The sequence below is a fragment of the Entelurus aequoreus genome, linkage group LG04 (genome assembly GCF_033978785.1).
Source record: "Entelurus aequoreus isolate RoL-2023_Sb linkage group LG04, RoL_Eaeq_v1.1, whole genome shotgun sequence".
NCBI classification, from domain to species: Eukaryota; Metazoa; Chordata; class Actinopteri; order Syngnathiformes; family Syngnathidae; genus Entelurus; species Entelurus aequoreus.
The window spans coordinates 39,996,814-40,010,817 of record NC_084734.1 but is presented as its reverse complement, the minus strand read 5'-3'; the positions used below and the strand labels follow the sequence as shown (position 1 = coordinate 40,010,817).

Sequence of the window (14,004 nt, the reverse complement as noted above, 5' to 3'; positions counted from 1 at the left end):
TATTTTATGGCAAGAGAGAAATCGGTCTGTAATTTACAAAAGAGTGTCTATGACCATTTTTGACAACTGGAAGGGAAGGACTTGGCTATTTTTCATTTTGGATGGAAATTTGCCAGTTACAAAAGGTAAGTTACAAATGCGCCTTATAGGCTTAATTATTTCTTGTATAACTTGTATCTCCAGTCTTTTGGTGTTTTATTCTTAAATGTTCCCACGACCTGCAAAATCTCTTTTTCATCAACAGGGGTGAGAAAGAAGGAGTCAGAATTTGGATTTCCCCAAATGACAGCTGGTCATGGAGATTGGTTGATGGAGCAATTGTTTTAGCTAATTCAATTTCGACAAAGTATTTATTGAAGCCACCAGCTACTTCTTGTCAGTTGATGAGAGTCTCCTTGCCATGAGTGTAGTGATCTGCAAAATCTTTCATTTTGGACCAATTATGTTGTTTAATACTTTCCAGAAACCTTTTATGTAAGATTTGTTACTTTCACGCAAGATTCTATAATATTCTCTTTTGCATTTCTTTATTATATTAGTTAATTTATTTTTGTTCTCTTTGTGCCTATTTTCAGATTCAATACTTTTATACAATATTTTTTTGTAAAGAGTATTCCTCTCAAACCCCTCGTCATCCAGAGTTTGTGCATTTGTTTTCTTATGGTTGAATTTTACCAGAGGGCAATGCACATATAGGTATGATTGAAAACAGTCATGAAGTTATTATACGTATTGTCTACATCATTTGCATTTATTGTTGTCTCCCAATTTTGGTCTCTAAGCTATTGCTATTTTCCTCCTTTACGTGGTTGGCGTTTGCCGTTTTCTGTCATCTCCAACTTCAAGAAAGACAAACATTGGCAGGTGGTCTGTAATGTTATTTATTAGTATTCCACCAAGTGTTTTGGTCTTGAAAATATTAGTGAAAAAAATTACCTATTATGGTAGCACTGTGTAGAGTACCTCTTGTTGATTTGGTAATTTTGGGGTGTAGCATCATACTCTACATTATGTTAATGAAGTGTTCAATGGTCCTATTGTATTTTGCCTTCAACATATCGATAATAAAGTCACCACACATAATCACATCTTTCGGTTTATCATTTTTTCCAGAGCTTCCGTAAAGAGTTCAATATTTGAACCAGGTGCTCTGTAAATGCAGCTCACCTGTATATTCTTAATGTTTTCATTTCTATTTCCACTGTGATGCTTTCCATAATCTTATGAGCTACTGACATTTTTTAAATTAGTTTGCGTTTGACATTTTGGAGTACAAAGAGACCTACTCCACCCCCATTTTATAACAGATATAATTTTCCAATATAAAGTCTGTATTGTTTATTTCATCTTGCAAGTAAGTTTCAGAAAATGCCATGCTGTCAAAAGAAAAGTTAAGATGCAGAAGATAGTTTTGAATATGCAAAGAGTTTGCATTTAGATTTCTACTGTACATGTGTAATACTGATAGCTTTGATGTTATCAATCTCCTGCGGATCTTCGTAATATTTACAATTGCTCATTACTGTAATAAGAAAATTACTGTCAGGGTCTGTCTCACTCAGCCCATTATGGGTAGAGTTATCCTTTTGTTCCCATTCTCCCTCATCCTCAGAGTCTGAAAATTAGCAGTTGATGTCCAAACCTGCCATTACATGGGATCACTCATTTGGGTTTTTGTCTGCATTCAGTCATGTTTAGGTTATTCAAGGCACTTATGACCTTAACGCATATCACTTTGGCTTGCTCACTTGACATACTTCACACAAAAGTCACAATTTCTGTGATTGTTGGTCCAAATCTAATGAAGACGTTGGCAAAATGAGGGTAATAAGATATTTTTTGGTCGTTCTTTGTATTCTTTTTACTATTGGGTCGTGTTAGAGTGCCTGCTGGTCACGAAACACCGCATGAATGTAGCAGCAGAGTGCGTCAAATACAGCCGCAAAATTCTACTTTCACGAAATAAAAGCATGTTTTATTGTAATTTTATGAGCTGGAGTATGTTTAGAACTATTTGGTTTTGTTTCGTCACACGTCCTTGGTAGCAGTCATGGCGCCGGTTTTTTGGTTGGCCATACTCTCTTTATGCACGACTCTGGTAATAATGACAATAAGCAATATCCAGTCAGCTATGATGTTGAATGCAAACAAGCAGGAAGAACCACTTATTGATTGAACAGAGAGAGTGCTGAGTCATGCTCTGGCGACTGCAACACCTCACCATTTTTTTTACTGACATCCATCAGATGGAGGCTACAAATGCCGCTGATTTATCAGAGCAGTATATTTTCTATATTGTACATACTTCTGCTGACATAAGCACATTTACCTGTGTTTTTTCTTTGTTTGTTACTTTCCGTTTTCTTGTAACAATTATCTATCCGCCAATCAACACACTGTACTGTGTAAAGCTCCGCCCCTTCAGGTATGCTAACAAACTGTGTACTGTAACACACAGAACTAAAACTCTACAGCAGCCTTTTTTGCTTCAAATCACAGACTTACTAACAAACAGGTGATTAAATCTGACAAGATGCTAAAAAAACTGCTTATTTGACGGAAAAACAATCTGCTTGGCAATATATTTACTGTGTTTCTATGTTATCCGTGTGTAAACAGTGAACTGCGGGCGCTACCTTTCAATATGGCGGACACAAAGACCACACAAAAAGAAGAATCAACATAATCTGTCAGGTAAACGCTCACGCTATAAATGAAATTGATAGCTCCAACACTAGGCTACATGCTATACTCTCACACGAAAGAACTACTAAGATGCACATGAAATTAAGGGTTCAGAATACAGGAAGCTACGAGCTATGTGCTTAACTGGACTAGCCAATTTAAGCTAAATCAAACTGCTAGGCTTTACGTAGAACAGCAAAGCCATCGCTAAGTCAAACTGGCTAAAGTACTAACCTTGGCTACTTTTGGGTGTCATCTTTAACGGTAGGCTACCTGCTAAGCTAAGTTCTTGTCACGTAAACAATTTAAGCAGCATGCTAAATTGAACTGCTTGCTAAACTTGAATTAAACTGTGCATGCGCTGCTCAGCTACTGTTCATGTTGAATCTCACATAAAAAATCAAAGCTCATGCTGAAAGGCTAAACTATTGGCTAGTTTTGGGTGCCGACTTTAACATTTCCTGCTAAGCTACATTCGTATTACGTACACACACACAAAATGGAGTAACATTTTATCAAATTAAACTGCCAAAGTACTGTAACGGTCAAGGCTCATTCAAAAGGTAAGCTATAACTGCATGCTAAATCAAAGGCATAATGCAATTAAACTCCGAAAAGTGTCTTATGTGCTAAATCAAACCTTACTGGCATACATTACATGAATAATCAACAAGCTAATACAAAACTGAATGAAAGTTGTAAGCCTAAAACACGATACAACTGCTAAAATAACATTACATTAGCTCAAATAGGTGCCTTTTATTAGAAAAAAATGTACACCAAAAACAAAGTGAACATATAGTAACGTCAAATGAACCTGCTAAACAACATGCTATGAAAAAAGGGCAATAGCTGGTGGCAACAAAAAGGCAGTAATGGCGGCACGTAGGACAGCGAGAGCAGATGGCCTGTGCCGCCGGCCAATTTGCCGTTTCCACTGTGACGCGATGCAGCGTGGCTGCAGACGATATGTGGCTCAGATGTGTCGCCGGCAGGCGTGCACTGGGGAATCACATGTCACGAGCACGTGCAACAACGCTACTTAAGTTTCTGTTTGATTGCCACAGTTTGACTCTGGAACAGACTATTGACATTGCATCCGATGGGGGAATATGTGTTCTGAAACGCAAACAAAAAAAAGCACTGTAGCAGTTCCAGTGCAGCACCGAGGCAGAAATTTCAGATCCTTCGGGACTTCTGTGAGCGTCTTTTAAATAAAGTGTGTTAAAATTTAAATGATGCCACCTGGCAAGCTGAAGAAGCATTGGAGCTGACTGGCTTGGATCGCCACACGGGCGCACAAGCGGGCCAGCACACCAAAAATGAGCATCACAATCTTTGCAAAGCGGCATTTTTTTGTACCTGAATGAAGTGTCTGATACCTTTGAGGTGTTTGTGAGGCGCCGCCAGACCTCCAACTTGGCGATAATGACACAGTGACTAAAGTGTTTAACACGTTTCGACCTGCAAGTGAACACTTTTTTGTGTTGTTGGGGAGAAAAGCTGCGGTGGAAAGTTCTGTAAGGTCCTAAAGGCTAATAAAACTGAAAAACTCGCTCAACCAGAGCTATTCAAATACATTTTTCAAAGATCCTGTATATGACAGAAGTGCAATATATATATATATATATATATATATATATATATATATATATATATATATATATATATATATATATATATATATATATATATATATATATATATATATATATAAAACCTACTACAAAAAAACAAGTCAAAGATCTGCACTGATTTAAGGAATCTGCTCCCAAGTTTTGAACTGAACTATGTGTCACTATAGCAAAAGCAACCCATCCATCCATCCATCCCTTTTCTACCGCTTGTCCCTTACGGGGTCGCGGGGTGTGCTGGAGCCTATCCCAGCTGCACATGGGCATAAGGGCACCCTGGACAAGTCGCCACCTCATCACAGGGCTGTCACGCCAATTTTCTTCCCATTACAAAAACCTTCCTATCCCCCATTTACTTCCGGGGTAATTTCCTCTTACGTCATTTCCTCATACTTACGTCATTTCCTCTTACGTCATTGACAGCAATCAATAGCACTTCGGCTTTGACTGCCCGTCGCTGTTTTTTTTTTAATAATATAGCGTTAACAAAACGTCTGTATTAATCGGACAAGTATTAATCGGACAAATTAACTTGAGGATATTCCTGACTGCACATTTGACTAGTGGACATATGCGGAAATTAATAACAGTGTACAATTAGTTAATTCATTATCAATCAACATTATCAAACTTTATTAAAACTAAATGTATTCGTTAAATTCAGTTTTTTTTAGTTCTCTGTGTAAGTGAACTAAATTAAAATGACATTTATGTGCACATATGTACCTCAGTGAAGTCAGATGACATTTAACATTATTATATATGAATTAATATTAGTGAAATGGTTTCAACAATAATGTTGATTTAAAGTACAGACATTTAACAGTATTATATATTAATTAATATTTTTTGCACGTTACCACGAAGACAGAAGTTCCCAGCAGCGGCCCTAACACTCCGCTTGAAATGTTTCGAAGCCTGCTGGTGTTTGACATAAGTTCCCTGGGAAAGATAAAGACAAATATCATTCAGTGACACCACCATTTTCAGGAGATTTGGATTCTATCTCAGTGACACCACCATTTTCAGGAGATTTGGATTCTATCGATCGCTGTCAATGACATAAGAGGAAATGACGTAAGTAAGAGGAAATGACGTAAGAGGAAATGACCCCGGAAGTAAATGGGGGATAGGAAGGTTTTTGAAATGGGAAGAAAATTGGCGTGACAGGGCCAACACAGATAGACAGACAACATTCACACTCACATTCACACACTAGGGCCAATTTAGTGTTGCCAATCAACCTATCCCCAGGTGCATGTCTTTGGAGGTGGGAGGAAGTCTTCATTACTGTTATATACAGTGTCTGCCAATTTTATTTCAGCAAGCATATTGTTTTTTATCTTTCAGCACAGTGTGCAGAAAAAGCACAACAATTATGAATTCAACATGTGTCCGCATAGGCTAGCAACACAGCAAATAAAACATGAATAGCAACAAATATTAACAGCCAAGTGCAGAGATTTGGGAGCAAAGTTGATGACTGAAAATCCAAATGGCAGAACAGCATTGATTAATAAGCACTGTGATTAATGTAGTGACTAATGACCTGCTGCCTGCATGCTGCTGATGGATGCAGCATCTGAACAAACTGCTTTCACCTTCAGGCAGCTGACATCTCGCTTTGGTGGAATTAACAGAATGTACACCAAACCTCCATCAAGGATGAGACAATTTAAGACGCGTCTATCTTCTGGGCTTCAATGAATGATCATAATGCGATGTTTCAAGTCGGTTCTAGCAACATGTGGTGCAGTTTTGAAATTCGGCGTGTTTTTAAGCAACACACTTGATGCACTAGCATCCCAAATCCTTCTGGCAGTTTGCTAATTTATCCTTCCCAGGCGCTCAACACCACAATCTAGCGGCAAATACAATGGAAACACTGCTGGAGAAATACGCGTTTTATGATCGCCGATAGCACCAAGAGACTGCTTACATTCGAGGAAAATTGTAATAATTGTCGTGCCTTTAAGCAAACTCTATCACTGAAAGGTCAAGTCTTATACATGCGCATTTTCTAACGGAGTCCGGAGCCCAGATGTGCGGCGCTGCAAGCAGAGGTTTGCTTGGCTTCTCCGGGATGCTGAGGGACGCAATAGGCCGCCTAACATCTGCGACTTACCTTGGTCAGCTGGGCGATCTTCTTGCTCATCTTCAGGTGCAGGTCTTGGGTATATTCCATGGCCAGGCCGGACTGGAAGGAGGATGAGGACGTGGAGGATGATGAAGATGATGAAGTATATTTCCCTTGACCGGCAGGGCAGTAATATTGCTGCCAACCCGACCCAGTCGCCATCTTCACGACGATGCTTCAGATGCTTGTTGGAGATGCGAGCTTTAATAATTCAAAAATTCAAAAAAGAGACTTGAGTGCACTAAAAAGCACGGATTGTTACTCAAACCAATCAAAAAATTTGACGCATTACGTGAGCGAGCAAAGTGTTCAAATGTTCCATGTTGATTTCGGTCCTGATGAGAGAAGATTTAAAAAAAAAAGGTGACGTGTTGAATTTTAAGATCCAGAGATGTTAGCGAAGATCATCCTGAGCGAGGCCGCCCTCCGCGCTCTGAGGTGCGGGCACAGTCAGCTTCACCTGCCGCCGACGTGCACCGGAAGTCGGACCACCTCCGTCTGGCTCCCTCGTCGGTCACCTTGGAGCCCAAATCGGGAGGCGACGAGCCGGATTGGTCCCCCTCGGTGCCCCGCGACTACATGGAGGTGTGCGATGGACGCGATGGTCGGAGAGCCGCTGTTGCCATGGATCACCTCAACACTCTGTGGTGCGTTCATGGGCAGTGGGAGCGGCGGTGCCTTCGCGTACTGTCGGACAAACGAAAACTATCAGCATACACGACACACTGAATCATTTTGGACACACTGTACGGTTTTTAGACTCCTCTCACACCCTCAAATTGTCAGCACACACGTGCACATAAAAAAATATTATTTTTGTTTTTGTCAATAATAGGAATATTATTGCCGAATGTATTTATTCAATAATATAAGTCTTTACAATTAATTTCATATATGTTTAATAGTGTTAGTCATCATAGTGTGACATGATTAGACATGTTTATCCATGATGAACAAGCTCCCATACGTACATCCTAGCAGCTCGTATTATGACCGCGTCCTTTCCCGTGGCGAGGTCACATGATAAACTCAAAGCTCCCACTGTCAGCGAAGGCAACGTGTAGTCTCTCAGCTCGTCGTCTATCAAAGCTCGACTGGAGGCAGATACAATTCAAAGTGACTGAAGCAACATGTGCTCCTATTTGTCTGTCGTCTTCATTTTACACTTTAATTCCATGGTACTGCATGCAGGGATGGGATCTTTGTTTTTTTTACTGGCATGAAAACATGGCCACCTTTAAACAAGTATTGTCATCTTTCTCAATGCAAAGACTAAACAGGTCAGTGTGGAATCCAACGAGCCAGCTTTATAAAATGCTTTTTATAAAATAAATTAATTGTTCATCAGCAGAAGATGAAAGCACTATACTAAAGCTGGGATTTTAGTCTGAGAGCATTAGTGCAAAAAGTTAGCAGGGGATTGTTATGATCTGCTGTGATGAAGCACATTGGTAGTCTCCTTTTCTTTCCTGACATTTCAGTGTAGTGTTTTATTAAAGGCCTACTGAAACCCACTACTACCGACCACGCAGTCTGATAGTTTATATATCAATGATGAAATCTTAACATTGCAACACATGCCAATACGGCCGGGTTAACTTATAAAGTGCCATTTTAAATTTCCCACTAAACTTCCGGTTGAAAATGTCTATGTATGATGACGTATGCGCGTGACGTCAATCGTTGAAACGGGAAGTATGCGGACACATTGAATCCTATACAAAAAACTCTGTTTTCATCTCAAAATTCCAAAGTATTCTGGACATCTGTGTTGGTAAATCTTTTGCAATTTGTTTAATGAACAATGGAGACTGCAAAGAAGAAAGTTGTAGGTGGGATCGGTGTATTAGCGGCGGACTACAGCAACACAACCAGGAGGACAGAGATGGATAGCAGACGCGCTAGCCGCCGAACTCACCTTAACTTCCTCCGTCTCGCCGACCGCATCTGTGATCGGGTGAAGTCCTTCGTCGCACCGTCGATCGCTGGAACGCAGGAGAGCACGGGTGTTGATGAGCAGATGAGGGCTGGCTGGCGTAGGTGGATAGCTAATGTTTTTAGCATAGCTCTGTGAGGTCCGGTTGCTAAGTTAGCTTCAATGGCGTCGTTAGCAACAGCATTGTTAACCTTTGCCAGGCTGGAAAGCATTAACCATGTATTTACATGTCCATGGTTTAATAGTATTGTTGATCTTCTGTCTATCCTTCCAGTCAGGGATTTATTTATTTTGTTTCTATCTGCATTTGAGCCCGATGCTATCACGTTAGCTCAGTAACTAAAGAGCTTCGCCGATGTATTGTTGTGGAGATAAAAGTCACTGTGAATGTCCATTCCGCGTTCTCGACTCTCATTTTCAAGAGGATATAGTATCCGAGGTGGTTTAAAATACAAATCCGTGATCCACAATAGAAAAAAGAGAGAGTGTGGAATCCAATGAGCCAGCTTGTACCAAAGTTACGGTCAGAGCGAAAAAAAATATGTCTTGCACTGCATTCTAGTCCTTCACTCTAACGTTCCTCATCCACGAATCTTTCATCCTCGCTCAAATTAATGGGGTAATCGTCGCTTTCTCGGTCCGAATCGCTCTCGCTGCTGGTGTAAACAATAGGAAAATGTGGGGAGCTCTTCAACCTGCGACGTCACGCTACTTCGGGTACAGGCAAGGCTTTTTTTATCAGCGACCAAAAGTTGCAACTTTATCGTCGATGTTCTCTACTAAATCCTTTCAGCAAAAATATGGCAATATCGCGAAATGATCAAGTATGACACATAGAATGGATCTGCTATCCCCGTTTAAATAAAAAAAAATCATTTCAGTAGGCCTTTAAAACAACTATACTCGCAGCTTTCAACTATGTTACTACGACTTCCTGTTAGATGATCTGCTTCCTCTTAGAGTTCCTCCTGCTGACAGAAGAAGATGATGAAGAATGAGAAAAAAGAGAAGACGGTGATGAAGAAGTGGACTAAGCAGGAGGAGTAGTAGAAAGAGAAGAACAAGAACGAGAAGAAGTAGGTGGTGGTAGGAAAAGAAGTAGGGGGAGAAGAACACAATGGAGGAGAAGCAGTAGGAAAGAGAGGGAGGAGGAGAAGAAGGAGGAGGAGCAAAAGAGTAGTAGAGAGTATAGTAGAAGTATAGGAGAACTAGGAGGTGGAGGAGAAGTACGATGAGAAGAATAGTAGTAGAGAGAGGTAGGAGAACTATGAGGTGTAAGAGAAGAACAAGTAGGCAATACTTCTCCTTCTTCTCCTACACACTTTCCTTCTTTCTTTATTTATTTAGTTTATTTCGAACATGAACACACTCACAGCATAATACATCACACAATTTCATATCATTTCTCTTTACATCATGTCCGAAAAGGAGTAGGAAGAAGCAAATCTTATTTAATCCTACCTCTTTCCCATTTCAGAGCGTTTACAAATACATACGTTCATTTACTGACTTCTTTTTGTAGCACAACGATGTCCGTGAATGATTAATACAGCAGTTTTTGTAATAGATAATTAAGTCAGTCATAATAAACATATTGAGATGAAGAATATCCCATTTTCAATAAGGTTGAAGATATTTCTCATAAATATTCTTCTTTGTACTTTGTAAGCACTATTCATTTGAACAACCTCTTAAACTGGATCATATCAGTATTTAACTTCCTTACTTAATCCATTCCATAATTTAATTTCACATGCTGATATGCTAAAGGTTTTTAGTGTTGTATGAGCATACACATGTTTTAAATTAGTTTTTCCTCTAAGGTTATATTTCTCCTCTTTAGTTGAGAAGAATTGTTGTACATTCTTGGGTAGCGGGTTATAGTTTGCTTTGTACATAATTTTAGCTGTTTGCAATGTTACTAAACCACTTTCCTTCTCCCAAAGAGAAAGAGGAGTGAGCGGAAGAAGGAGAAGAACATGAAGGAAGAGAAAATGATGAGAAGAACGAGAAGGTGTTTCTTTATGGAGAGTGTTTATTCATGGATGTGCTACTAATCAAAGAATAGGTGATGTTGGTTTTGTCATTTCCAACACAATCTATAAGTGCATCCAGAAGGTCGAGGTCATCTCTGAAAGGATTCTTCATGCAACATTCCATGGAGTCCCAGGCTTCCCATCACTGTTGTGTACACTCCAACAGACTGTGGTCCATCAACAGCTAAGAATGACTTCTCTACTTCTCTTGCAGAACATTTAGAGTAAGTCAAGAGACATGATATCAATCTTGTTATCTGTTATTTCAATGGCAGAATAGGTGCAGACATCAAACACACCCTGAAGGCACTGTTACCTTGCCCAGACAAATAATAATGCTAATAGATAAGGTTAACTTGTGCATGGAACTCAACCTTCGTCCAGTACAGTCAAGATTTCCCCATCCACATCAGCCTGACCTCATACTAATCAACAGTAAGTGGGTCAATTCCCTGCGTAACCGTCGGGCCTACAACTCCGTTGAACCGGACTCTGATCTCCACATCCATCTCCTTCCAAGTCTAAGAACTAATAAGAAGAAGATATGCAAGAGACCAAAGTACAAAGGGGGAGAAGTTGCAGAACCAAGGATGAATTCCAGCTTGAATTTTCAAAAGGCTTTGAATCACTTGCACTGGAAGACCTATCTGTAGATTTGTCAGAGCAGTACGAGTCATTTGAAACCACAGTAAGAGACGTGGCGGAGAACGTTTTTGGCAAGCAGGAAACCCATGGCTTGCCCAGCTGGTTGACTGAGACCACCAAACTCAAAATACAAAAAGATGAGGCAAAGAAGAGATTCTAAAGAACAAAGTCGCCTCAAGCCAGAGCAGAGTTGGAGGAACATGAAGGCCAGACTCACTGACTCTTACGAAGTAGACACGACTGCTGTGCTTGACAAACCAATGGAAGATCTGTGTTCATCTGACGAGAGAGGACACTAAACAACCACTTGGAATATAAACCATTCATTGTCTGGGAGGAACACATGGGCCAATGTCAAAGTGAAACTGAGGAATGGCGAGCCACCCAAGAAGGAAAAATATATTTTTGAGGAGTGGAAAATCTATTTCAGCTGATTTCTGAACAATGATAGTGGCTTAATTACATCCGACCTGGTGTACCTCCTCCGGCAAGAAAAGACCTTTCCATCAGTAGGTAAATGTGCTAATTGTGTCAAAGTGCGTTCAGTACCTTGAAGGTAGAAAAGAACGATACAAGTTTCACCCATTTACCATTCCATTCAAGAAGAAGTAGTAGTAGTGCCTACTTCTCCTTCTTCTCCTCCAGGAAAAGGAGAAGTCGGCCCTACTTCGACTAATCCTTCTCCTTTGCAGAAGAAGTAGTAGAAGAGGAGGCGCAGAAAGAGAAAGAAATTGCATGATCATTTGATTACATGATGGCGTGTGTTGTTCCTGTCACAATATGGAGGAGGTCATGTGCTGTGTGTGTGTGGGCGTGTCTGACCAGGAGTCATGGAGTGATGTTGCCTTATGTCATTGAATGAATCAGGTTAAGTCAGAGTGAAGCATGCTGGGATACGCTCCTGTTTTTTCTTGAAATACTGACCACCTGAAAGTGACTTCTTCGTTCCGACACGACCTCTCGAGCGTGTCGCTCATCGCCTTGATGACGTCATCATTTCATCTCTCGTTGAAAGTCAAAGTTTTCATGGTTAAAACAATTTCACATCTTTGATGCTCAAAATCAATGGTGTCCTCATGTTGACATATAATGTATACCTTAAATCAGGGGTCACCAACCTTTTTGAAACCAAGGGCTACTTCTTGAGTACTGATTAATGCGAAGGGCTACCAGTTTGATACACACTTAAATAAATTAAGGATTAAGGATCGGAAATCTAAAGGGAACGTCCTTTCGAATGGAATGCAAAGTGCCTGTTTTGTGGACAGATGGACCAGTTAACATACTTGGTGTTGTTGTCCCAGAAAATCTGGAAGATCTAGGCTCAGTAAATTATGATAATCGACTAAGAAAGCTGGACAAAATTATGCAATTATGGAAAGGGAAATCCCTAACCTTGTATGGTAAAATGTCTATTGCCAACTCGTTAATTGTTCCTCAATTTATTTATTTGTTTTTGTCATTACCAGCTCCATCACAAAACTTTTTCAAGATTTATGAGCGGAGGGTCTTCGATTTTGTCTGGAACGGCAAACCAGAAAAGATTAAAAGAAAGGTTTTGTACAAAGAGTATGAATATGGGGGCCTGAAACTTCTCAACCTTGAAGCTATGTGTCTGTCTTTAAAAGCATCAATTGTTCCAAAGATGTATTTAAACATTGAGTGGTACACAAATGTCCTGTTGGACAAAAAACATGTACTGTATCAAAAGAAATTGTATCCTTTTTTACAAGTGATCCCCTCCCAGAGAGTCTGCTGGGAAACATGGCGGGGTTCATAAAGGAAACAATTCACTCATAGTGGTGTTTTCAATTTTATGTGCCAGAAAAAAGAGATGATATTTTGCAGCAGTTAATATGGATGAACTCTAATATTGTAATAGATGGAAAGCCTTTCTTTTGGAAAAATATGTTTGAAAGAGGAATCATTTTTGTCAATGATATTATCAATGAGAATGGTAAAATTATGAAGTATGATGAATTTAGAGCTATGTATGGTGATGCTTGCACAAGCTTTTCATTTTATCAACTAACTGGAGTAATTGGGAAAAGATGGAAACAAATAAATAATTATGGAACTACTAAATTATTAGTTTGTAAACCTCTAATAAGAAATTCTAGTTGGCAAAAAGGAACTAAAATAAATAGAAAAAGATATAATTTTTATGTAATAAAGAAATCTTTGAAGGCTGCCTCATACAACACAAATGGAAAATGGGAGGACTTTTTTGACTGCCCGTTGCCATGGGATGCCATATTCAAACTAATCTATAAAACCACTATCGATGTGCAAAATCGTTATTTTCAAATTAAAATTATTTATAACTTCTTACCCACAGGGAAAATGTTAAAATTATGGAATATGACAGAGTCAGATGATTGCCGATTTTGTTGTCAGGAGCCTGAATCCACCCTGCATTTGTTTTGGTATTGTCATATTGTGTCTTTTGTTTTGGGTGGAAGTTGAAAAAATGTGTTTAAGGATTGGTTTGTTTATGAAGCTTAATGTGGTTTCTGTTATTTTAGGAGAGTTCATTGACAATCATGATTTAGTCAATTTAATTATAGGACTCGGTAAAATGTTTATTTTTAAGGCCAAAAACAGATATTCACTTAGTATTACTTTCTTTAAAACATTTATTCAGTATTTTCTAATTTTAGAAAGTTACATGGTTGAAAACGATAATGATGCCAAAAAACATTAAAGAAAAGATGAGAAGTCCTCAAAGGCTTATTTTGAAAGTATAATTATGTTTATAGATTATATGATATCTGTTCTTGTGTTCCCTAATTTGAGTGACCTGGACATAATCTGGACTGTACATAAATGCTTATTTTGAAAATGTAATTTTCTTTATAAATTATATGCAATCTGTTGTGTTCCCTAATTTTTTTCTGTGTACATGAATGAAGGTGTGTGTTGCTGAGTCCG

General features: G+C 39.2%; 1 protein-coding gene and 1 long non-coding RNA gene across 3 annotated transcripts in view; one reads left to right on the top strand and one right to left on the bottom strand.

Annotated features, from left to right (window-relative positions):
- fam184ab (family with sequence similarity 184 member Ab) overlaps window positions 1–7,089 on the bottom strand; it is a 140,137-nt gene extending 133,048 nt beyond the window's left edge. For both annotated transcript variants that reach the window (XM_062044869.1, XM_062044871.1), the window contains exon 1: window positions 6,445–7,089. In XM_062044869.1, coding sequence (XP_061900853.1) covers window positions 6,445–6,618 — 174 coding nt within the window. In that variant the 5' untranslated portion in view covers window positions 6,619–7,089. The remainder of the gene's footprint in view (window positions 1–6,444) is intronic.
- Window positions 7,090–7,607: 518 nt separating this feature from the next.
- On the top strand, window positions 7,608–12,873 carry LOC133647842 (uncharacterized). The gene is made up of 3 exons (XR_009825789.1): window positions 7,608–7,736; window positions 9,353–9,468; window positions 10,339–12,873. It is a non-coding gene; the product is annotated as an uncharacterized LOC133647842 (long non-coding RNA).
- Window positions 12,874–14,004: the final 1,131 nt, after the last annotated feature.